Source organism: Engystomops pustulosus, chromosome 1 (assembly GCF_040894005.1).
Source record: "Engystomops pustulosus chromosome 1, aEngPut4.maternal, whole genome shotgun sequence".
NCBI lineage: Eukaryota > Metazoa > Chordata > Amphibia > Anura > Leptodactylidae > Engystomops > Engystomops pustulosus.
The window spans coordinates 92409624-92437175 of record NC_092411.1 but is presented as its reverse complement, the minus strand read 5'-3'; the positions used below and the strand labels follow the sequence as shown (position 1 = coordinate 92437175).

At 37.9% G+C, this 27552-nt stretch overlaps 1 protein-coding gene across 1 annotated transcript in view; it reads left to right on the top strand.

Annotated features, from left to right (window-relative positions):
- FAM222A (family with sequence similarity 222 member A) overlaps window positions 1-24886 on the top strand; it is a 67353-nt gene extending 42467 nt beyond the window's left edge. Inside the window, exon 3 of the mRNA XM_072147328.1 lies at window positions 17046-24886. Coding sequence (XP_072003429.1) covers window positions 17046-18286 — 1241 coding nt within the window. The 3' untranslated portion in view covers window positions 18287-24886. The remainder of the gene's footprint in view (window positions 1-17045) is intronic.
- Window positions 24887-27552: the final 2666 nt, after the last annotated feature.

The window sequence follows — 27552 nt, the reverse complement described above, 5'->3', positions numbered from 1 at the left end:
TTGTCCGGATTTAGGGAGCAATTCCAATGGCATGAAAATAAGAGTTTGGGTCAAGCTGGGTTTATAATGCAGATTAACTCCCGACTAAAGAGGCTTGATTGTAATGTCTGTTCATCACGTGTCTGGGAATTACAGTACATCTATTACCAGCCTGTGAAAGGCATCTACTAATGAAGGTTAAACTGTGCGAAATAAGCACCTATGATATTATTTAGCTTGTTGTAATCATAGCACATGTAACTTCTCCATAAATCAAGCCAAGGAGAAGGAAAATACATTAAATATTAAAGTGCAATGGTAATGGAGGGGAGTACAGTAATGGCTTTATTTTATGCAACAATGTAGTAGTAATGTTACTGGGAGATGTGGTTAACCACTTGGTTATTGCTGACTTGTTTTTCCTACATCACTCAGTATACTGGATTTACAGAGGTTGTTCTGTTTTTTTTTAAATAATCCTATAAAACTATTTTATAAATACAAATAAAAAAATGACCACTCTCCAGTCTTTTCCATGAGAATCAAACTTTGTCTCTCTGTTGTTCCTCCTTGCCTATAGTCTATTTTAATATCTTCTAAAATCTGTCTTGACTAGAAGCTAGATCTATAGTAATTGAAAATGGCTGCCTCTCCTTGGACCTAGCTGCAAAAGGAAGAAAATTTTAGGGCCACAACAGACTGGGATGGGTTAGTAAAGTACAGCACAGTTAATGTATAAGCTAGAGTTCATCCATACTTTAATGTGGTTGTCCAGTTTCCATAAATGAATGTTTAAGTTGTATAATATTCCAATATACTTTTTCTATCAATTCATCTCTAGATCTCTGCTTGCTGTCATGCTAATAAAAGCTTCATAGTTTACTACTATTGTATAGAAATCTGTCTCTGGCCATGTGATGTCACACAGGTGCACGGCTCATTAAATGTAATCAGAGCTTTGTGTTATAATGAGCTGTTCACCTGTGTGACATCCCATGACCATGGACCGTTGTGTATCCTCCGGAAGTAAACTTCCTATAGAATGAAAGCAAGAGTTTTAAAAAACCTCAGAAAATGTATTGTACAATTGTATAACGTTTCATTAAACAAACAATAACATTATTAACATTAAAGGACATCTACCTCCAGGATGAAGGGTTGTAAACCAAGCACACTGACATACTGGTGTGTGCCCCCTCTGGCAGGATCCACTCTTCTTTTGGCTTTTTATGCCCTGGTTTTTAAGAAAAAAAAGGCTTTCACAATTATGCAAATGAGCATAGGGGCTCCAGGCTCCATAGATGTTAAAGGAGACTGGAGCCCTCAGGCTCATTTGCATTATTTTTAAAGCGTTTTTTTTTTTTTACAACCAGGGCATAATAAGCTAAAAGAAGAGTGGATCTTGCCAGAAGGGGCACACACCAGCATGTAAGTGTGCTTGGTTTACAATACTTCATCCTGGTGGTAAATCTCCTTTAATGATACTGGACAACCTCTTTACGTCCTTTAAAGGGCACCTACCACCACAAATCTACCTATAAAGGTAGATTGGGTGGTAGGTGGGTCAATGGGACGTGAGGATAGCCCTTTAAGGGCTAATCCTCACGTCCCTGCACTTTTTTAATAACTTTAATTTGGTATTTATTCAAATTTACTTATGCGGCTACCGGGGCGTGGAGTAGCCGCATATGAGATTACACGAGGCGGCTACTCCACGCCCCGGTAGCCATTTTACCCCTCCTACTCACCCATCTTCGGCGCGCAGCTCCGCGTAGCTGCGCGCCCTCGTCCGGCGATCCTGCCGTCTGCGCATGCGCGGAAGAGCAGGCCCGCGCCTGCGCGGTCACAACTCCGAAACAGGCGCGGGCCTGCTCTTCTGCGCATGCGCAGACGGCAGGATCGCCGGACGAGGGCCGAAGATGGGTGAGTAGGAGGGGTAAAATGGCTACCGGGGCGTGGAGTAGCCGCCTCGTGTAATCTCATATGCGGCTACTCCACGCCCCGGTAGCCGCATAAGTAAATTTGAATAAATACCAAATTAAAGTTATTAAAAAAGTGCAGGGACGTGAGGATTAGCCCTTAAAAGGGCTATCCTCACGTCCCATTGATCCACCTATCACCCAATCTACCTTTATAGGTAGATTTGTGGTGGTAGGTTCCCTTTAAAAGGGTTATTCACATGGATATCCTATCCAGCAAATGCTGAGCTGCAGTACCTAGACAAGGCCTTTACACTGGAAGGAGAGATTTGCTTCCATCATCATTCTCTGCAGTGAAAGCATTGGCAAACAACTTATGGGTGACCATGCTGGATGTATGACTCCCACCAATATTATATCGATAGCATATATCATCATACTGTACATCAGCACACTAAAATAACTTGAATGCTAGACAAAGCGCAGTGTGCATGTTACTGGGCACATGGCCTATTGTAATGGTTGTGAAATAGATGATTAGCCTATTTATTTAGGAGTAGTACAACTTTATTGAGGTACATGGACATCCTGAGGACCTTCAGCTAAAAAGAGACCTAGCTTCTGGCGTGTAATATTACGTTTCCATTGCGTGTTTTGCACGCACTTGTGGACCATGACTCATTCCAAATCCCATGTACCCCGGCAAATGCTAAATTAATCTTTTTATGTTTTCATTGTAATCTTAATGTGTAGCACTCATGAACCAATTTTTATGTGTATGCATGTGATGGAGCAGGTTTAACCCTTCAGCAACCACGAGGAGAGACCACGCAATGCAGGGTAATAAACTACCTAGCTGGCATATCTCTCCTGATTCATGCGGCTGACTGCACGGCAGGAGCCGTATTTAAATTATATATAAATCATCATCTGCAAATCCGTGAGGCCAAATTCATTCCTGTATTGCTCTGTTCAACAGAGAGGAGCGGCTTCTGTTTAATTAAATGTCACTTATGTACTGTATGCCTTTATTCCTCCACTGGGCTGGTCAGGCCTCTGTATATTGATGAATCAGGAAGCGTCTGAAATCCAATATATCGTATAGATATAAAATAGAATTGTAGCCATTGGAGAATCTTCTGTATCCCATCATTGATTTTCTACGCTCCCACAAACTTGTCTCTTGTAATATAATTGCTTCTGAATATGTGCCTAATTTAGTGGCTCCTTTCCATGCATTGAATAGAAAGAAATCACAAGTTTTGGCCAAGACTAGAAAATATGTTTTGGGATGTATTACGGAGAGCCGCATTGTGCTGTGTGATTGCACAATGACAGGGAGAATCAGTATCAAATGTGAAAGGTGAAACAGTGTTTGTGAAACAAACAAGTTTTTTTTTCCACTTAACCACTTCTTTCCTGGGCGACAGCAGCCAAGTCAGCATTACAGAACCAGGGAAAGGAGCAGTGCTTCTGTCAGACAGAGAAAAAGAATCCTCGCATTAAATGGATTGGAAGGGCCCTGCGGCTCGCCGGAGGCAGGTTTAAACCCCCCTCTGTACTGTCATTTAAGAGACAGATCTGCAAATATTCTCTCTATTAATATTTCATTTGTCTCTTAAAGACACACGCCTGTGTTAGAGAATGTAATTTAAAAGATAGCGTTTAGCATACATACCATTAGTTAGTTCAATGCTGACAGAGGTTGAGGGGGGTTATAGGTCTGGATAAAAATACATCTTTTGTTTCTTTTATTGTAATGGCTTATGTTTGCATAACAGGATTTCTAGTAAATGCAAAGTAAATTGATGTCACAGCAGAAAAGCGAGGTGGGGATTTGGCACCCATGTTGAGCGCACCTGAAAAGTTTATTTTTGTACTGCGGAACATAAGGTCTGTAAAGGTCAAGGGTTGTGCATGAGAATCGACCAGTTGAAAAAAAAACATAGAAAAGGCTAAAATTTACAGTCTGTTAGGCTGTCAACATATTTCTAGGTAACCTGAAGTACAGGCCCAGGGTTATGTACCAGATAGGTTCTTTAGATTTGTACTTAAGTTGATTTTGTATGCAAGTCTTAACTGGTATATTTTATAATTGTAGCTCCAGACAAATTTTTTTTTGTCCCTCTGACAATTGGATTTTTAAAATTGTGTGCTGTCATGGGAACAAGGATTATCAATAAAACTTCATTACAGTAACCTTACATCAGATTATAGCAGCTAAAGTAAAGCATCCAGAGAGCTTCACCAGAGGTCACCGTGAGCAGAGGGGTCGTCTGTAAGTCAGGTGCCCTTAAGTCGGGGACTGCTTGTATTCTCACTTCTTTTCATGTGTTCTGAAATACAACGTATTGTTCCTTGTTATCAGCTATTCCAAAGTGGGAAAATTGTAGCACATTGCTTATTGCAGTGTTCTCAAATGTCATACGCATGTCTTTCTTCATGATTACTACTTATATCATATTTCTAAAACATTACATTTATTGTGGATTGTAGTCATTCTGGACCTAAATGTAAGATATATGTAGGGAAAAGCTCTCTCTGCACCCACTCGGAGAACAGAAATGTCCTTTATGTTGTAGGCTTAATATGTGGGGATGCTGTATCCCTGTGTATCCTACATGCTTACAAGGGCTTGGTTATGTAAGGGGTTAATAAAGCTTATAACCAGTCAGTTGAGCTGCTCGCTTAGGATTTGTGTTGGCCTCTAGGACTATAACACGATATGACAAGCTGTGCTGTTGCACCAGTCAGGGCTAATAACGTGTCTTGCCTCGTTTGTGCTGAGCAGACGTATGCAAAATGATGTGTACACAGTCTGCTGCCTGGACCAGTTTAAAGGTGCAGTCCCCGTGCTGGAATAACATATATACACCATACATTACAGGAATACACACGCCTCATTGTGTTATACTTAACAGTATTTTTTCACTATACAGTTATAAACATATAAATATTCTGAATTACTAGACACAAGAAACATATTATATAATAGTATTCTAAAATACTATGTACTATGTATTCTATATAAAATAAACCTAGTATACAAAATGCTTAGTACTGCATTATAATATGTAAAATCAACATATTATAATACTGTAGTTAACAAACATTCTAGAATACTATTTCAATAATAATATTATACTAATAGTGTTGTAGGATTTATTTTTTGTATATCCATGTTCTATCCAGCTCCAGTTCTTTTTATGTGCTCATAGTTAGTCTCCTAGATCTGTGAGGTCTGCGCATATCTGGGGCAGTAAGTAGTATCCCTGACCTCATGCTTAAATACTACTTCAGGCAAATAGGGTCTATGATGCCCTCGGCAGATTTTCTGTATCGGAGTGATGCCTAAAGGCTGGCAATGCCAGTATTGAGTGGATCCTATTAAAAAAAATGCTTAGTTTTCTGGGATCCAAACCTTCTTAAAACGCAACAAATTTCACCAAAATTGTAAGCCAAACAGTAGGTGATATAAAGTTATAGCAGATTTAGCAGCTGATCCTGAAGTCTTGTAACCTACTGCCACATAGTATGGTGGCTGCAGTGAGTATTGCAGTTCGGCCCTGTTCACTTAAATGAGCGGAGCTGCAACAAGAACAAATGGACATGATTTTACTGGCCTTTGTAGTGGTATTCATGGAAGCAGCACAATCTCTTCCAGCAACTGATCTACTAGGGTTCTAGGCTTCGGTCACCCACTTACCTACGCCTAGTGATTAATTTATGATGTTATGTTATAAACGCATATGATGGGAACACCAATTAATGTTCAGTAATAATAACTGAGACATTATAAATGACAACTGAGTCTTTGTGAAGATTTGTTTTTTGTGGATGTGAGATCTCTATTACAAAACCATAAATGTCCCATATTGGACAATGAAGAATTCATTTCGGCTGGAGTAATGCTGGCAAATATGGTTATAACAGAAATATGTTGTCAGGATCCAAGTCCCAATATTAAGACTGCAATGTAAAAGTGCTAGGAAGTCTGAGTGCTTTTATTCTAACATCATGTAGTCTATAGTGAGAAGCTCGGCCCTCAGCCCTTCCTTGTCAGAAGCCATTATGCAGAGCAGAAGTTCTTGAATTTTGTGTGTTTGAATATTTACTGCTCCCTTCACCGCTTTATTTAATTTCCACTGTGATCTGTAATACACAGGGTCACTGTGACTTTCATGTCCCTGTTTCCTCATGTATTTGGTCTGCAGCCTTTCTTCTCTGTCCTCACGATTTATATGGTTTTACTTCTGACTAACTAACCTTTCCAAGAAGATAATTCTGCAAAAATAAAGTTACTGGAAGACGTTAATAGTGGAATAAGGAGCAATGGGTTTTTCTTTCATCCAAAACGTTTCAGGTAAAAATTTGGAAATCTATATGTAAATGGTTCCAGAATGGGCTCAGTAGAGCAAATCATTTCTGCGCACACAAGACTTTCCACTTTGCTGAACCAGAAAGTTCTTTTGTGGAGGCAACAGCAGGTGACCATATCATAAGGTCAAACAGGTGCTCAGCTGGTAGAGAAGGATCAGGGCTATGTGAAAAGGCCAATATAATTAATTATACAATTTTAATCATTTTATATTTGCAGATATGGGAGTAGTATTTCACATATTTCCAAGTAATATTTGCTATATATTTGCATCTTTATTGGGCCTCCAGATATGCCGTTACAACACTACTTATGCAAAAGGGTGTTTCAAGTAACATTTTTGCAAACGGCTACTTTTGTGCTTTCTTACTAGCTAGAAGAATTGCTTGGTCCAATATTGTACCATATTAGCCTCCTTTGTACTTCCTCAGCGTTATCATCCATGTCCTTCCACATGGACAATAATCAGGAATGGAAGATCCCCGGAAAGATGGTCCCCAGTCCATGCCTCTTCATTGGCTGCATTTATACAGGGCAATCCTCACCGCTGTATAGAATAGAACAAATTATTTGCCCTCATTTTATTAAGTAATTGTTGCAAGCAGTCACCCTTTTACACATGGAAATGTGCTGCTTACTAACTATGATTTGAAGAAGGGTTATTACAAAGCTGTGATCTATAGTGGGGTACTGCACAAAAAATACAAGAAGATATACTTACCATCTTCCTATAACTATATCTATTAAAAAAAAAATATTATACTAAGTTTCCAAACAAGGTTGTCCCCCACTAATCAATGGTCTAATTGTTGACAAGTAACCTGTTTATTATGTATGCTTTTATTCCTACGTAGCTATATTCATTTATTTGAAGAGGTATGTCTAGACATACACCACATATTGGTTAGCATATCATGTGTAAAGCCTTTTTTTGACAGAGCCCCTGTGTTACCATTCACTAATGTCAAATCTTGAAACACGTAGTGGAAGGATTATGATAAAGAACACAGGCACTGGGCGGGAATTCCCCATGTCCGCCACCTTCATCGGCCGCCGCGCCCCTCCACAACCACATGGTGTGGAGGTGGCGTATTCGCTAGTTTAATCACAAGTTTGCGATGCACAAGAATTTGCGATTATTTAACTGCTTCTAAGTCCGAAAACTGTCGTAGAAGTAGTGATGAATCTCCCTCATAGTATGTAATACTACTCAGAACTTTTTATATACACGATCCTTCATTATTATAGGACAGTGCAATCTTAATTATTGCATATCCAGTTATAAATATGACTCAATAACTTAAGTTAAAGGTCTTTCTGTAGAGATATGAGCATGCTCTTATTCTCTCACAGGTGCAATCCCCATAAGTGCTGTGCACATGGCTTATTAACGATTTGGTAGAAGTCCAGGAGGGTGTATTTATCCCCCTTTTAAGTATTTTTATCGCACTACAAGGCTCAATTGAGATTTTTATTTAATTAAAATTTAGCAAATGTCACAAAGCTAATTAGTGTCACATTAATTGAGATTTGGGGATTCAGCCAAGGACAGCCATTACACAATGAAGGACAATGCAAACACTGTGTGGCGAATTCACCGGAAAATAGTCACCTGTGCTGCCTCTGTAGCTACGTGATAATAACAGGTCAGGAGAAATATTATTTGTCAGTAATATGTCACACCACTTACAATGGAAACATCACAAAAGTGGCCAATAGAATGGGTACACTTGGAGTGCCTTTTCATATGCACAGTTACTCATGGAAATTTGGAGAGAACATACATCTCCAAAAACTGTACATTTTTCTGAATGTATCGGAATATTTCACTAAATGTAATGCTTTTTTTTTCAATCCAGACTGGTAATGATTTTGCTTCATTTGTTTTTAGGTGACCGCTACAGCCAATCGCCTCAATGGCAATATGCCATTTGTGTGCAATCCGTCACATACAGTTTCTATATGTAATATGGCTGCACCAAGTCATGTGACTACAAAAGACAATTCACCATGCAAATTTGTTTCTACCATGTCATCCCCTTAGGCTACATTCACACTGCTGAATGGGGGACGTATATACGGTCGACGTCCATATGGCCGATATACGTCCCCCATAGACGGCATTGGGTGCATGGTGCCCTTCGGGAGCGGTACGGTGCAGCACAAGTGTGGCACCATACCGCTCAGTACATGCCCTATCTTTTCGCGCCATACGTTGCCTTGCGCCATATATCCCTTTTGAGAGGGCCGGGGGGGCTCTCACCACCTCCTCCTCTCCCAGCACACTAATGTGTGCCCAGCAGTGTGAATCCAGCCTTATTTAGCTTTTTTAAAAACTCTGAAAAACCTTTAATACACCATTTTACTTTGTGAAAATTTTGAGGAGTTCTTTTTGACTACATGCCACCAAAAATGAGTATTTCCATTTGACAAGTGTTAATCCATTTATGGCATTATGTGCATAATAGTTATAGAGGGAAGCTAGAAAATTAGATTTACAGGCTTAGATGCTTTTGTATTTGAGTTAAGCAGACATGGAAAGGTAAGGTAAAGGGCAGGTCATAGCACATTATGACCTCTTTTTTTAGATTTTGGTTTGATTCTTTAATTGGTATTACAATTTTAACCCCTATTTTGTATTTGCTGGGTTAGTTTAAGAAAACATTAGTTTAATTTCTCTCAACTAGTTTCCATTTTAGTGGTATTGAAATGTCTGCTTTTTATTTTTAGCTGTACTATCAATTAGTACACTTTTTCTATAATAGTTGCCAGACTAGTAAGACTGGTAGCTCTCCTATATATACAGCACCCCTATGTTGAATGTATATATAGCGCCCTCCTTATTGATTTGTACATACAGCGCCCACCTCCTTATTCAATGCATATACAGCACCCCCTATATTGACTATATATAAAGTTCCCCACTTATTGAAGGTATATTCAGTGCCCGCCTATAGAATTAATATACTTTGTCATTCCTTATTGATTGTATATACAGTACTCCCCTTATTGAATTTATATATAACACTGATATGGTTTTGACCCAATGATCTAATCATTATAATTATGCTATGACCTCCCTAGAATCAGTAAAGCAGAAGGATATCTGAAGCTATAAAGGATCAACATGTTATATGTGGCTCAAGAGTAACTGTTTTAGGAACACCATATGTTTTTAAGAAAACCATATAAAATAGTCCTTATAATGTGACCTGCTTTATGTAATATCATGTCAGTACACCAAAAAAATATTTGTAGTATTCTCGGAATTCCATTTATTTAATGCATTGTTTTACAGGCATTAGCCATAAACTTATCTGCCTAACTAAACATGGCCTTCCCCATACCCTTTAAATACTTGCCAAATCGGTCACTGTTTTCACTGGTATGAGGGAATAAAGTCCCTTTTTCGATGACAATTTATCTTCAGGGAGCAGTGGCGTAACTTGAAGCTGTCGGGCCCCAGTTCATAACATGCACCAGGCCCCCTATTATAATGTATTGTTTATAGTACTAGTCTTATGTAGGAAAGGTACACCATATGGGCCTCCTATGCCTCTTAGGCCCGGTTGCTAACACTTCCTCTGCACCACCTCGAGTTACAGGGAGTACAAAATGATAGAGCATGCCAAATCTCTTGGTATCGTTACACTAGAACTAGAATTCTTGAATAGAAATATATTGACAGTGGTAGACTATACCATGTCTGCCACATCTCATTGAAATGACTGAATTTTATTTTCCACACTGAAAGATCTTATTACAGTTTCCATCAGCATAAAATTTTACTCTAAAGGCCGTAGCTAAATGAGTTTAATATACTGGTTAATAGAGGTTCCTGTTTCAGACACCTGTAACTAGCGTATAACATTGATTTAATGGAGTGTGCTGCGGCCCATCATGATGGTATTCTTTCTGTTCAATTAGCAACGCTTCTAGTGGATGATCAGTTCTAGCATTTATTTATATAGCACGATTGCTATATGATTCCATTCATTCATCTATGAATCTCTTTGGAGCATCACAAATTCCTTGTTTCTTGATCACTTTATAGCTTGAATTGCCCCCATTACCTCTCAATGCCCTAATGTTGCCGTTTACATTTAGTTGCAGTGTAATAAATGTCAACTTCTGGTGCTTGAATTTACTAAATTTTCTGTTAATGTGCAAAAGCATGTAAATAACAGTCACACAACTGTAGGCAGGTTTTTGCTTTCTAAATATTGTCGTAAAATCTGTGTATTAGCATTGATGAGTTTCTCATGTTATGCTGGGGGCAATTATTAACCCCTTTACCCAAAATTCTGGCATCAAAAAGGTTTGGATTGAAATTTAGGATCAGTTGGTCTGTAAAGTTAAATCTATCAAGTGAGACATTAATCCTCTCACTCAGGGCAGACGTAAAGGGATAGGCCACTTTACTTTATGTTTTCTGTAATGTATGCGGGGAAGGTAGTGGGTAACTTACCAATATGATGTACATCTATTAAAAGTTCTGCACCATTCTCTTGATGTGTAAAGTGTAAAATGTCTCTATCAGCTAGTCATTTTTGTGATCTCTAACTGTCCATGACCAATCAACCTTCCATGACCTTATGATAGTATTCATAAAGACAAGTTTAAAGGTCCTGGAAGGATTGGTTATAGTCAGTTAAAGATCACATTTTATCACCATTTTATGGACAGGACTGGCAGCTGATAAGTTGAAAGGCATTTGTGAACCAGGAGTTTGCTTTATATTTCAAGAAAGTGGTGCAAAACTTTTAATAAATGTGTTTATTGTTACCTAATATCCTCTCATGTTTTACAAATGATGATTATTTTAATGGGACATGGTGTACAAAGTTATTAAATGATACTTATAAATATTTATTGGGTAATGATTTAAAGCAAACGCTTTCCCATTATCAAATCTCTTCAGGCATATGTGTGATTTATTTTGAGAGGACTAAAAAGTATATATAAAGTATAGCGAGTCCATGAAGCCATTCTCACTGCAAATATTGGTGTATGGAAACCCACAGTATCAGAATGCTGTAATCAGCATAGGCAGAGCTACACAAATCTACTGATAGGATCCAAGATAATTCTGAATTATCTGATCTTTTCTATATCGGACAAAAAAAATCGCTTTGTATGCTTAGCGTCACAAACTTCTGATGCAGGAAGATATCCTGCTGCTTGCCCTGAACACTGAACAGCAGGATATCATCCACTTGGCACTTAACGTATGTGGCCGAATTGAACTCTAAATCTCCTTCTTGGGCCAAACAGCAGGATAATAATGAATATAGCCAGTATACCAGTACAGCTAAAGATGTAGGATGCACTTTCATAGAAAGCTGTCAGTATATAGCCACCGGCTGTGAGTATGGTTATTGTGACAGATGAAAAATGTAGCAATATAGTTTTCTTTATAGTACATACTGGAGCATAAGTATGTAGCTTAAAGAGGTAGGAGCCAAACAACTATGAGAAATAACTTTTGCTTGCAGCATAGTGGTAGTGCATAATATAAAAGGTAATGTAGGACACTACATCATACCAATTGTGGAAAGCTTTCAGAAGAAGAAGATAAAGTAAAAAGAAACACTTGTCCTTCTGACTCTACAATAAGCATCCATGCGTGAGTCGCCCAGCTTCATAAGCCTCTCACTCAATTTAAAGCATGGTACTATAGGATGCAGCATTTGGCCTATCTCTCCAAGGCAAGGAAGACCCATATATATCACAGGTTTAAGATGGTTTTTATTGTCAATTTTATGACTTGTACGACAAAAGGAGCTGTAGTTCTGTGAGAAGTCACTGCCCCAAAAATTGCACCATTTGGCGCAGGCTTCTGGCATTCTTAAACTACGCAAAATTTATCATTGAGTATTATTTTGAGACTCTTTTTTGATAAATATGCTCCAATGTCTTATAGGCTTCATTGTGAACCCAACATTACCCTCAATTCCGTATCCATGGTTTAGGGGGAGTTCTGTGCAATGATAGAAAGATGGTGGGCATGATCCAGCAGTATATTTTAGTTAGGTGTGGATCAAAGTCCTCTATGCTATGGTTATTAAACTTATGCTAGTAGATGAAACATATCCAATCCATCTGGCCTGAATAAAACTGACACATTTAAAGCATTAAATGTGCTCACTGCGCAAGTGCTGAGGGAGTAGGGGGAGACAGTGTAGCCTATAAAAACTGATTACAGAGGTGACCCCCTTTATAAGAAGATTACCACATTGTAGGTGCCTGGATCTATAAGTAAGTGTCCCTGGTTTATCATACTTGATTTTAATAGTAGATTTCCTTTAAGGAAAAAAAGAATTACTAAACTACAACATGGTTGCCTCTATGCTTTATAAAGAAAATACCAAATGTATTCCCCTTTTCACAAATCACATTTTCAATAAAGCCAAACATTGAGGGCCATAAAATCTAAACGAAACCGCGTTTGACAAACTGAGTGTTAATTTTGTTGATCATCTGTAAAATCGCATGCACAGAGCTTTTTTGGGACTATTATAAAAATGCTGATTTTCTTACTTCATAAATAGCGTTTGTGTGTGTTTTGGAGGGGGTTAAACACCCATGAAATTAGTTCTATAATGTATTTTACATTCAATTTATTTTGCCTGGGTTAAAATGAGTGTTGTGTTGGGCCGCATTCCCTCGAAACCACAAGCCTGTGTATATATGTTGTTTTCTTCATTTCTAATAGTATATAAATGTTACACCAGTATACACAAAACATCTTGTAGACAGATCATATTATGACTGAAAATTATATTGCAAGTTGCAAACCATTCATTATGGAACCATGTGGTAGGTGGGATGATACCGCATGTGCAAGTTTGGACTGCCCCAGAGGTGTACAGGTGAATCCACTGATGGACCCTTATCTTGGTGGGTTCCTAGTCTTCTGCCTGAGGCTTTATGGGCTCATAGAGCTAAAAGGACCTAAGTTAAAGCAAATGCCAGTCAACAGGTTATTGACATGGCTCCTGGGACCATAACGGTCTAAGGCAAGGGTTAGAAAAGTTATGGATGTGCTATGTTTTAGCAATTCACAAAAGGATATTTGCATGTAGATGTCCATACAGTGGTGGCCCCTTGAAAAATGTTACCTGTGAGCCCTAGTCTGGCACTGCGCATGTGCATCACTTACACCTAGTAGGTGTATAAATTGCACCTAGTAGTGGTATAAATGTGTTTTATGCTATGTGCATGCTATTGTATATTGTGGGTTCAATGCTTTTCTGTAAAGAAACATGTCAACGGCCCAACTGTAAGTAGTACCAGTACTTTTTACTAGTACCAGCCTGGGGCGCAAGGAGAGGCAAGGGCCCGCAGCAGACATTTGAATGGGGCCCCCTTCACTCTTTAAAAAAAAATATACATATTTGTATACTCACATATGTGAGCTACAATCGCACACATTTATACACTTGTATACATGCCGTATACAAACATACAGCTTAAACATACATGTAGTATACACATACCACATATACAAACATACAACATATACACACACATACATACAGTATCATGTAGACCCACGAAGCATATACACACACATACAGCAAATATACACATACCTTTAATACTATATACATACAGCAAATACACACACAGTATATTCCCAATACCCCAGATGCCTGGGGCCCGCTGAAGCTGCAGGCCCTATAGTGGCTGCTACCCCTGTAGTTACGCCACTGGTGCCTGTGCTTCCTAGTAGTTTCTCATATTGTGGAATTTTTTTATGAATTGTACAAGGGCACACACCAAAAAAAGGTCACACCATGACATCTTGTCTGTAATATGTTATGCCCACTCTGGGTCTACTGCAGTACCTGAATATGTCAAACTTTTATCAACCTCTATTCTTTTGTCTTTATCCGAATGACTATGTAAAAAAAAAAAAGATAAATAATAATAGGTTAAAATAAAAGATGTAACAACACGTTTTTAGTTGTCACATCACAAGTCAGCACCCCAGGGAAATATGTCATCAGTATGTCGGCATTTTATTAAAGGCACACAAAAAAAATCATAAATGATTAACTGTTAAAACAAGAGAATACATCAATGTTAATGACCCATGATAAAAACTGAATTCATTGCACAGAACATGCTTGGTCACATTGACATATACACTTTTAAATTACAATTTGGTAACGGGTAATTCACAGTAAAATCAAATTCACATGATATTCATGAATAAAATATCCCATTAATGTCCACCTGGATACATTTATGTAATTCATTGCATTTTTTTTACCTGATTTTGTAGATTTTGTTCTGTATTTTGTACAAGACTATGTAAAATTACTATCCTGTCTAGCCATTTTTAGATTTTATGGAGTCCAATAAAATATCATTATTTTCTAGGACAAAGCTTCTACTGAATGTAGATCCAGATGATATTTTTTCAATTTTCTGTGTTTTTCTTACTTTCCCGTTGCATTGGATTGCTGGTGACTTACCTTGGAGAAGTTTCACTAACATGACAATCTATAAATATATAAAGAGTTGCTAGGAAGATGGCTTTATTCAGCAAGCCAAAACAGTTTCTTTATCTCAAAAGAATCATGAGATTGATTGAGATTGTTAATGCCGCATTTTATTCTCCCTTGTATTATAAAGAAACAATAAGCACTCATCTTTGCATCGTAAGCAGAGCGGAAAACAAAAGAAGACTTCCTGAAACTGATGACAACACTAGCGAGGCGCTGTATTCTTGGAAATTTGGTTGGGATCCATTCTTATTTGGTCTTCTTCTTTTCATATTTATTTTTATTATTACGGCCAACCTCCTATCTTGTTTCTATGAAATATGTACTAATTAAAGTAACATCTATTTCTAATGTATAATTTAATATTTCCTTTATAACAGATAATTTAGAATGTGTAAAACATTATAGAAATAGATTTACAGCATTTTACCACAAAGCAATAAGAAATGGATAACCAAAAATGGTGGTTGCAAAGGGCAATCGCTATCCCTTTATGTATTCTTTTTTGTTTGTATGTGTAGCCTTAAATGAAATCTACCACCAGGAGGAAGGATTGTAAACCAAGCACACTGACATACTACTAGTGTGAGCCCCCTCTAGTAGGATCCACTCTTCTTTAAGCCTCCGAATAGGCTCCTCTGGATAATTTAAGAAGCCATTTTTTGTTGAAAAAAAAAAAAAACGTGGCATAAGAAGCTAAAAGAAGAGCAGAACCTGCCAGAGTGCCAGTATGTCAGTGTGCTTGGTTTACAATCCTTCATTCTGGTGGGCTCCAGACCATTAAACATAATTATATACTATTGATCTGTTACAGCTCAAGTAAGAAGGCAGATACCATAATCATAGGCAGAAAAAATGTAAAAATCTACAATCAGTAAATAAAAACAAGTTTAAAAATAAGTTAATTATTTTGTTATCTGGTTTCTACTAATGTAATAATATTAATCATCTTTATTTATATAGTGCTATCAAATTCCGTAGCGCTTTACAAATTAATGTACAGAAGAAGAAAAAATGGGGGAGGGGGGGATGAATTATGAAATGATAAAAAAAACAAGAGTCACAGTTCATTGCTCCACACATTCACTTCAGTGGTCCCCACCTGACTGCAGCAGCCAGTAACTACCTGTGTCACTACCGATGGCAGTAATCCTGTCACATGGAGTCTGTTGCACTGAATTAGGTGGCTTAAGGTATCCCAATGTGTGGTGTCTCAGTTTGGCACAATGTTATGAATATATTATCTTTTTTTGAGTAATATGTTAGAAAAGACCTCCGAGTTGCACTGAGTAGCAGTAGGGCTCACATACATTATATGGGTGCTGTGGTATGGCTTTATAGTTCTCTGGGGTTACATAGAGCCATAATACAGTAAAGTGCTGGAGGCCTTGGTGTAATCTTGTGGACAGACTATGAGAACACATAGTAAATGGAAATTATCGTTTGGTCCTAAAGCTCTGTTAACCCTCCCAGTATTGCTGCATATTTTTATAGGCAGGCTTAAAGAGGTTAAATTTTAAATTGCAGATTTTTCATTAATTATAGGGGATTTTTAACGACAGCGGTTCAGTCATTTTTGTCTCCCCAAGTACTTTGGGTGGAACCAAATGCCACAGCTCTAAGGCTCTTTTTGTCTGTTTTAACAGAAGAATAGAGACAAACGTGTTCTGAGCTGACAGCTCTTTCCTCCCCTGTCATTAAATTATTAACTGCCATCTCACAAAATATGGACTTTTTTTTAGTAATCAAAAATGCGCTCTTTTTGAAGACACAAGACATTAGACATAATTTACAGCTATAATCATTAACAATGCATCGTGAAACAGCCGACATTTTGCCTTTTTTGACGCTTTTCTTAAATAGTTGGGGAATGTTTCATCTGTTTGAGTGATAGAAGTTTTCAATTGACTGAAATTAGACCTTAACGCAGAGCTCATACTTAATCCAGCTCTATTCATCCTCATGTTTTTGTCTTCTGCCAGTCTTATTGCTTGTTTGCCTAGTTTTCTTTTTAGTACTTTTTGCAAATCCTGTAAGCTATTGTATACTATATATTGTGTGTCCTGTCTTATGTTCCACACAGAACAAAGGGTCTATATTCTAAATTAGTAGTGTTGGCATGTCGAACTTCGACAACCCTGTATGTTATGCATACACATTTTGTATACTAAATCATTTACTACTGTAGTTTACAGAACACTTTTGTATGTTTATTGTCTTCTTTGTATTTAGTGATGCTATTCTCTTTTCTTTCAGGTGAAACGGCTACACCAGTACAGACCACAAGATACCCAAGCCCTGCCGAACTAGATGCCTACGCACAAAAAGTAGCTAATAGTCCACTGTCTATTAAGATCTTCCCCACCAACATCAGGGTTCCCCAGCACAAGCACCTAAATAGGACTGTAAATGGCTATGATACTACAGGCCAGCGTTATAGCCCCTACCCAATACATACAAATGGCTACCAAGGCCTTCTTGCTATTGTAAAATCTTCTAGTAAGAGCGTGGTAAAGAATGTAGAGGGAAAGCGGACTAAGATTTCTTCTGCACAGGTTGGCGTTGCTCCCTACCCCATGTCAAGCACTTTAACACAAGGCCAACATTGCAATGGACAATTGAGTTACATTACAAATCAGAAACAGATGGATGCACCAGTGCCACCCAATGTGACAGTGGCAACTTCAGTCATTCCTTTAACAGGTAGAAATTTAACACTCCAGCAGTCCAACTTACCCTCTATTCAAAGCATCATTTACCAGATCAACCAACAGTGCCAGGCTCAGGCTTCTCACCAAGCTTGTCAAGGTGTGGTAGTTACTAACTCCAGCCCAGCTAAGCAGGGAATGACCAGTGGTTTTACTGCTATGACCGGTGGCACTGTGGCCTATACAGGCACTGTTCTTCAAGACTGTAGGCCTGGCACAGAGTTGGCACTGGGGTCTGCCCCAGTTGTAGCCAAAGCTGGATCCTACCAGGATAGCATGGAGTACCTTATTTGGCAACAGAAACAGCAGCAACAACTTCGGATATACAGCAGTGGCAGTGGAGGAGGAGGAGCAGTCAGCAAGTCACCTGAAGTTTGCCCTGGAGTGTCTCGTCCCTATACTCTTGCTAGTGCCGTTGAGAAAGTCACCTCCTCCCCACTGAACTGTGTTGGCATGCATGGCAATTTCTCTGTTGGTCAATATTTTGCCCCTCCTTGGAACAGTATCTTGGTCACACCCAACAGTGACTGTTACAATCCACAGGAACTTGCTAATGGTCACAGGGATTTGGGGGTACACCCATCGGATGGACTAACCAGCATTCCCAGCAAGACCCTTTGCAATACCTCTATTCTTAGCAGTAGCCTTCAGTCTTTGGAGTATCTCATCAATGACATTCACCCACCCTGTATTAAAGAGCAGATGCTTGGCAAGGGTTATGAAACAGTGTCTGTGCCAAGGCTTCTGGATCATCAGCATGCCCACATCCGCCTGCCGATTTACAGATAAAGTTCTTTCCTCTTTTCTATGTAAAGGTGGCAAACACTGGCTGAGTACACTAGATAATTCTACATGAGAAGGCATGTTTTATCAGTGCAGAGGACAGAGGGGAGGCTAGCCATCCCTTAGCAGTCAGAGTGCATAGTAATGGCAGCACAAGGGCTTATGGTTTTCAGCTCTGACTATGCTGCCTTTGCTCCTGCACTTTCTATTATGTTGCAAGTAACTGGAAGAGAATGGCTCAGTCCAAAATGCAGGTTCTTTATTCCATGTCTTATGCCGTTACAATGGAAGAGATATTGGCTGTACCTGTACTGAATGCAAATTTAATTCTCAAGCTAATTTTCTTGCTGATTTTTTTTTTTTTTGTAATCATCATCTTGATTTTTTTTAATTTAAAATCTCAAAAGGAGTCTGAATGCAGCATCATTTCTCACCATTGTGGCAGAAAATGAAGGTTAACCATAGAATATGTACTTTATTATATTGTCTGTGATCATCCTATCTCATGCTACTCCTGTAACCCCCACTACAAACTATTCTCATTGTGACAAAGCTTAACATTATAATAGGTAGGGTCTCCCTTCCATGTAATTCAGAGTAACATTTGGCATTTGTTACTTGGTCAGCTTATTCTTCTTACTTTAGTTATATTTGAAGATACTCTATCTAAACTCGATATATAATCATTCATAGAACACTAGCACAATGTAGTTACCATGCATAAAATGAAAAGGACCCAATGGTGAGTGAGTACTATCCTTAAAGCTAATGCTTTAGTTCTTGGGCAGTTGAAAGTTTTTATTATATACGTCATAGTAAATGACCAATAATGTAGTCAACTACAGAACTATGTAATGTAGTAGAGTGAGTGTTAAAATGGAAACACTTAGAGAAATGCTACAACTAAAATACAGGCTCTGATGGGATACTCCATTTTTAATGTAATACTGTGTAGAGCCAACTACAGCTAGTTTTACCATTGTGGTGGTCACTGCTCTATGAATAACAAGATAACAATGACTTCTGAACTTAGAACAACACAAGTTTTACAGCATAAGGCTTATAAAGATTAGTTGTCACATAAAGGTGCAGATTGAGCAGACATCTTACAGCCATCACCAAGTTGTTTTTCTTTCTTTAGCATATTTTAAAGAGAATGTGTCCGCAGTTTTGTGAGAAATGTTCTGCTTTAAACAGAGCAGGCCCTTCCTTCCTCTATCAGGGACTACTGTAGTAACCAACCAAATCCTGCTACAGCTCTTACTCATAGCAGACGGGAGGGGCAGTGGAGCTTCTCAGTGAGAAGAGCAGGCGGCTCTAAAGGATGAAAGACCCACCCAGAGCACTTGCTGGAGCTGCTGACCTGGATTAACACTTCACATTTTACCTGCTGCAAATAACAAAACATATAGGGCCAGATTTATCAAAAGTATGTGCAGTTTGCCTTGCGACTGTGCAATGTGCGCCAGATAATTGAATATTGGTTCAAGGTCTTTATTAAAAGTGGTGCAAAACTCTAAGGCTACATTCACATTGATGTGTGCCCGCTGTCCCGTAGCACAGCGGGCACATGTCAGTGCCGGGGAGAGGAGGAGGAGCGCTGCTCACCCCTGCCCCTCTGAGTAGAGGAACATGATGCATGGCGCCATACTCCGGGAAAAGATAGGGCATGTCCTATCTTTTCACAGAGTTACGGAACGGAATGGTGCTCCCATAGGGCACTGTGCACCCATTGCCGTCTATGGGGGACATATATATGCCATATAAACGTCAGCAGTATATACGTCCCCCATACGGCAGTGTGAATTCAACCTAAGTACTAATACGCCCCTTCAGCTGCACATTTTTCTGTCTTTTTAATGCTGTGCAGCCACTACACAACTGGCGCAGGCAGTTCTTAAAGAGACGTGCAACCTCCAAAGACGTTCTTTTCATTGCTAAGTATGACAGAAACTGGCGCAGCCTGCTTAATAGATCTGGCCCATAAAGTATGTGCTGACAGCTATTCTTTTCAACACCTTCATACACATACATATGTATGCGAAGCTTGGCTGAGAATGCAAGTGTTCTGAATGGGAAGAGGAGAATAAGCCATTGCCAGAAACTTTTGATGTCCTTGTATCTCCTGGCGAAAGCAATGGGAGGGATCACGCCTAAACTTTTTATGCCCCATAATTTGTTTGGGGGAAATTTTTGAAAGCCTCGCTACATACATAAATTAATCCACTAGTTCCACCAAAAAAGGATGATCCAGTTTTAAATTTTTTTTTGTTTTTTTCTGTGCATGGAGGGCTTTTAAATAGAGAATTGTGCTACTCCAAACAGAGGTTGAATTCATGATACACTCAGGCCAATTTAGTAAAAACTTACCTGCGAGGATAAACTAATATTAGTGCCTTGAACGCTTCTAATAACTTCCATTATATCAGATATCACATTCTTTAAGCCATTCATATGCTCATTGGCTGTCAAATTTGTCATAATTGAAAATAAGTGTCTGGCAATGCCTTATCTTTCTTGGGGACACATGACAAAATCCAATATCACTATTTTCCCTGCTGTTGGGGAATACACATTAGATCACTGTTTGACCTTTCAAAATTGGGTGCTTTAAAGGGCATATTTAATGTATTTTGTCATAAGTGGGACCATTCTTAATAAATACAATGGGTCTGGATTAAGTGCTACAATAAGATTTCATTTTTTTTCTTGCTACACTCATATAGCTTGTCCTGATCTACTTCAACAGGAAAAACAGCCAATTTCATACTGAATCTGTAATGTGCAGAAAAGAACCTTAACTCTTTGTAGAAAGTGCATCCTACAGAAGTATTCTTTTTGTACAGTTTCTTAATGCAGTTCTTTCATATCTATTTTACATAAGTGTAATTTCAATACCTCCATTTCCAAGGGCATGGATTAAAGAACAAGGCAAAGCCAACTAACCCCAGGAGATCATGAAGATAATGACCTAGTCCTAGTTTCAAATAGTTATCTTATTTCATTAATGCAAAATTGGTAAAAATAGTCTTCAGTGGAAAAAGAGTGTCTAGATCATTATCTTTCTGCAGACCTAATTGATTTTGTGTTTTTTTTCCCTAACTCTGCTGCATAATGTACCCACAATGCATTTCAGGTATCTGTGGCAGTGAAAGGATTAATTTATTTATACTTTTTCGTGTGACATTTTACCATGTTTCCACTGGATCTGTGATGCTTTTTGCCCAGTAAATTCAAACGTTAACAACAACAAAATGTGCAAAGAATGTGAACAAGGGTTAAAGCTTCATAGTCGCTGCTATTTTGGAAACAAATGAAACATTTTTTTTTTTTTTGCTGAAGAAAAATAAAAAAAATTATATGTATTATCCAAAAGAAAAATAATCTATATAATCTTACCAATGTCACATTATTTACGGATTAAAAAAAAAATAATTTTGGTTCTGTCAGTGCTCTGGCAGAAAATGGGATAATTAAAAAAAATTAACGTGAATTTCTTTTTGTTTTGTTTTTTTAGTCCATTACTTGCACTAGTAAAAAAAAAAGTAGAAGTAAACAGTGAATGCAGGAGGATATTTAAAATACACACACAATAATAATTAAAGAAAAAACTTGAAAACTTGAATATAATTTTTGTAGTGTGATAATATTGTATAATTTACTTGTTGGCTGCTATACAAAAATACTGAAAAACATTTCCTCATATCCCACGCTCTCTATGCTTGAAATAGTCTTCATATTATTCATGTTTATTTTATTTTTCTATATATTTACTTTCAGTTGTTATATGATATTGTTTTAAGCGGTCAAAAAGTAAGGATCGGAGAAGGGGGCGGTGCTTAGTATTTCTGAATTTAGATCTCTTTTCAGATTAAAATAACCTTTATACATCCACCAGTTGGTTACCATTTTTCCACTCCGTGTTCTACTGGGCATAAAAGAAATATTTTTGAAAATTGGATATTTCAGTCTTGATTGCACAATAATTGTTATAATAATTGTTAAAGTTGGATAGTAGTGATTACAGCAGTTTTGTATCTGAGAACAATGTTAAATGCATAAGAAAACGCAAGCAAACCCCGCTTTGGTAAGCCTATGGGTATGTTCAGAGGCCGGGAAATCTGCATCACATTCTGTATCAGAATTAACTATTGGGCATTCCAATTCATTACATGGGGAGATGGAAAATGTGAGCCAGAATTTGCTTTGTGAACATGCCATAATACTTCTATTTGTTTCATGGATGGTCATTTCTGTAGATCTGGCTCATGAGCTATTTTTGCCAAGTAGAGGGCCATCGGTTCAGATGTATTCCCTGTGACCATAATGAGACAATAAGATCATTTATAGACCATCATTTGCAATCTTTTTGATCATATTTATGGTACCCCCTTGGTAACAACACCCAGAATGTGTACAAACTCACATACAGAAAACCCTAGAGAAGTGCAAGGTCCTGCATATTTTTGTTATAGACACATTTCTTCTCACACAACACCTTTTATAACCTTACTTTTATCTCATTTGGGTTCATAGACAGGTGCACAAAGTTTTCAGTCCAGTCTTAAAAATTGACAGAAAATTTTTTTTTCCATTTTGTTTAGATCAGCCCCCAGGACAGCTTCTAAAGCTGCTTTAGTACTATTGATTTTATCTCTGATGTAGCACTTCTGGGCCCCCAATATCCCTTCCTCTCCTAAGGGCTCATGCACATGGGTGTCATTGAATACCACACATGAGTGCACTAAAACACAAATAATACATGTAATAAGTTTAAATGTTTTCATGCACCAGCTTTTATGTCTTATAAGTGTGTTAGTGTATGCTGTGCATTTCATAACTAATGTACCTATTATCAATTTGCTTGTTCTAGACAGAACAACATTTACAGCAGATGCGTTTCACCTATGTGCAAGAGCCCGAAGAAGATCTTTATTAGCTGATTTGCAGAAGGAGACCTTATACAGTGCTTATACAATTCACTCGGACACTACTGAACCTCTGATTTAATATGAAGTACAGAGTGACTCTAAACCTAGAGTGGTATACATTGTTACAAAATTCATTTAATTAGGCATAAACACTTTTATCTATTATGAAAATTAACTAAAGGTGCCAAATGATCAAATATTCTGCAAAATCATGAACGGACCTTTGGTAAATAAAGCTATGGTAACATATAATGAAGGACTTTATTGCTCGCTGGCACAACCAATCCCTCCAGCCATGCCTGAGAGACTATTTAGAGGTTTGATTGCAAAAAAAATTGGGCTAGATAAATCCCCCCCCTAATAAGTTTTACCTGAAAGAAATTAAGACAACAGTAAGCCTAAAATAAAATCCTTGCATTGCTATATAGGCATCATAGCCCATCTGTACCCTCTGAAGTTATGCCCTTGCATCTATGGTAGAATAAGTTGCCTTGTACTGTGTACAGGGTCCATGCATACCACTTTGCCCTAACTTGTAATTTTGTTTCTGATACATAAGGGATGAAGAGATGTTCTCATGTTTAATATTTCTGATATATCCACAGGATTCCAGCTAGCTTAAAACCCAGGGTCTATTCACCCCCTTCCAGCAATTGGGTCGAATGCAGAGTTTACCCAACCTGAAAACCGTTTACATTCAGGTCTGTGGGAGAGATGAAAATATCTCAGTGTATAGACTTGGTAATTTTTGGAGCTCCCTAAGACCTAAGTGGAGAACGGTAGTGCATATGTGGAAAACTCTCAGTTCAGCCCAGCAGCAGGAAAGTGGTCAGCACACCATTCCTGTTATCAAAATAGACTTGGCACCTGCAGTCTATCATATTTTTATCATAATAATCTTTATTTATAACCATAATATTCCATACAGCTTTACAGATCATTGTGAAACATTAGAATACCCATTTAAGTCTCAATCTATATCCACAACTAGACTTGTTTCACAGCACCTCCAGTTTACAGAGGTGACCGTCATTTGAAGAAGAAAAATATTGTGTGATTTTTTTTTCCCTGTAACAGAATCTGCAGAGGGGACATATATGTGAATGTAGTCTAAATGATTCTTAATTAAAAGAGTTTTGCTTTGTAAATTAACTTCATCTTCCATACACATTTTTTATTTCATCTAGAATAAAACCTTCCTCTTCCACTATTTTTATTTTGAAAAATTTGCAACATGTATCTATTCATCAGAAAATAATAACTCTGACTATTTCTTTGACTATTCTCTGTGCATCTCATTCTAACAGAAGAAAAACATATTTATGATCAATGAGTAATTTATATATAAATATTAGGCCTTCTATTTATTTACTTTCCCTGCATTTAATAACGGAGAATTTAGAGTTTGGCAATTTATCACTGCATTGAACGTGAATAAAAGTGTGCAGGTTAAAGGTTTGGACTCTTCTATAACATGCCACTGTGAATCCAACAATCTGCACTACAATTGTTTAAGAAATCAAACACTCAAAAATGGACATGTACCTTCTAATGTTGATTTCCTGGAGTAAATCTGAAATTTTATTTGAACTGTGCGTCTCAAGTCTCTCATTGCAGATTTCTGTATTTATTGTATAGTTTATTAAAAGTGCAATTTATCTACTGAGATTATAAATGATGTTTACTTTTTAATCATTTTACTCTAAGAGCTATGAAATAGCCTGCTGACAAATTGTGTAACATGTGAAATGCTGACCTGAGCTAGTCACTCTGATAAATCACTACAACCAAAATATGCTTTACCAAGTCTTTAGGGTCGGGAGGTAAGAGTTCTCCCTACGGAAACTGCCAATTAAGGCCGACATGTAGGGGTGTGGAGTCTTATAGCCATGGATGCTATTTTTTTATTTTTCAATATATTACATGGAGTTTTTTTGCCGCACTGAAGAGGCCTTCCCCAATGTTCCGGACTGCTAATTATACACAACCTCGCCGCTTCCCTCTCCCATACGGGGACAGGGAGGTGACGTCACACAAGGATCATGAATTCACACCTCTAGCGTGATGTTACCTTGCTCTCCAATGCTCCCTACCACTTCCCTCTCAAAAATATCATTTTAATAAAGCACTGCAACAAAAATGTGTGTGTGTGTGTGTATATATATATATATATATATATATATATATATATATATATATATATATATATATATATAAACAAGCACTGACTACTGAACTATAAATTATTACATTCTCTATGATCATTAGTTTGATTAACTTTCTCAGTGGTAATTAAGCATCAGTATATTCTTCAAAACTCATCACCAACAGTTGTTTAGGGGTTCCAGATCTAAAATTATGCTATATGCGCTAATAGGGCCAATGTGTTAGAAATCTGTTTATGTGCCAGTATGATTTTGGAGCATTGAAGAAAAAAAAATGAATGGATGACAAAGTAGTGACCTTTAAAATTTTTAAAAAATGTTTGATGAACAACTGCATCTCTAGGTAAGTATAAAAGTATGATTACATTTACTTGCAGCCATAGACAGAGGATAGGTCTTTTTGAGACACTGAGGGGAACATTTATCAGTTTGGGTGCATGGTGGCGCTGGAAATGTGCTATATTTTTCAGTGTGATGTAAGTTTGTGGCGCAAGGGATTGATGATTTGTCGCAGGAACCAAAAGCTTAAGAACTGTCTCCACATAGAACTCCGTAGACCAGCGTTTAGCTGCTCTAATTTTGCGCCACGAAACGAGTCTGAAAAATAGCGCCACAATAGTGCCACAGTTTTGCGCTAGTCTTGAGTGTCCGCAAAGCACCAAAATTGTGGCACTGACACTTAATAAATAAGGCGCTAGAGGCACAGCAAGGAGAAAAAACAATTTCTGCCAGTTTTCAGTTTTAAAGATGATAATAATTTCACCCCCCTCCCCTTCCCCCACCTGAGCCACTAGGACCTGGGGGTAGTTTACTGTTCCAAATGGGTTCTCTCTAAAGCTACCTACATTCACCACTAAGGTGAGCTGTGAATGACAAATCTGTTATATGCAGTCCCCGGGTTACTTACAAGATAGGTTCTGTAGGTTTGTTCTTAAGTTGAGTTTGTATGTAAGGCGGAACTGTATACTTTATCATTATAACCCCAGACAAAAATTTTTTGGTCTCTTTGACAATAGGATTTTAAAAATGTTGGATTGTCATAAGAACCAGGATTAACAATAAATCTTAAGTACAGGCACCATTGATAACTGTTAAAGCTGTTTATTGTGGCCTGGGACTAAAGTACAGTAAATTACCAACATCCAGAGGTCCGTTTGTAACTAAGGGTCGTCTGTAAGTCAAGTGTTCTTAAGTAGGGGACCGCCTGTAGTGCTAAATCTCTAGTAATATAAGGTGAACATCATTTAAGGTGTCACATTGTGATGGGAAGAACCAGGGGGGTTGAAGCTCTACTAAAGAAAATAGAGTTCTGACCTATGACAGAGATGGATATGAATATTGTATCTGTTATTTTAAAATATGAAAAGATGGTTATAGATAAGAAAACTAGTTTACCTTAAGAAACACAAAGGATAATCTTTTCTATGCTCTGATATATCTGGTGAGAGTATCAGCCCACGTTACTTAAAAGAGACCTCCCATTATCTTTACCAGCTCCAATTTTTGAATCCTTGGATAAGTGCTGCTCCACTGATTCTTAAGCAGCTGAGCAATTATTCCAGAGCAATTACCCAGAACCACACACCTGGCAGTATAGAATCTAATTAGCATATTGGGTGCTCAAACTAATGCCACTGATTGCTCGGTAATGGTGGGGCCATCCTAAGACAGGATTCGAAAGTTTGTAGTGGTGAAGTACTATGTAACCATCTATAAAATGTACACAAAAGTTTGTCCCACATGCAAGACTTATTAATACATCAAGCAGCAGCATAAAATAAGTCAAAACATCAAATTATCTAATAATCTAGGAGATTTGTTATCTTGTTATAATCTAGGTTATTTGTCACTTTGATTGGATAAAATAAAACCTTTTCTCAGAGGTTGCAGAAGTGCTAGTCACAAATGGACCCTGTAACACTTACAAAATTGTCACTTTGGGTCATGGACACTTAAAATAACCTGTAGGCCATCTATACTTAATGCTTCTAGTTAATTCTAACTAATTCTACTCCCCTGTGTGTACCAGAACATGGCAGAATGTGAAGCTCCAGTAATCTCAGAAATACTTAGGGAAAGAAGAGAACTTTCTAGCGCTAACCCCCTGCATGAAAAAATATCCCTTCAATTGCTGACTGCACTATATCCTTCACAATATGGGTAATCCAGGGTAATA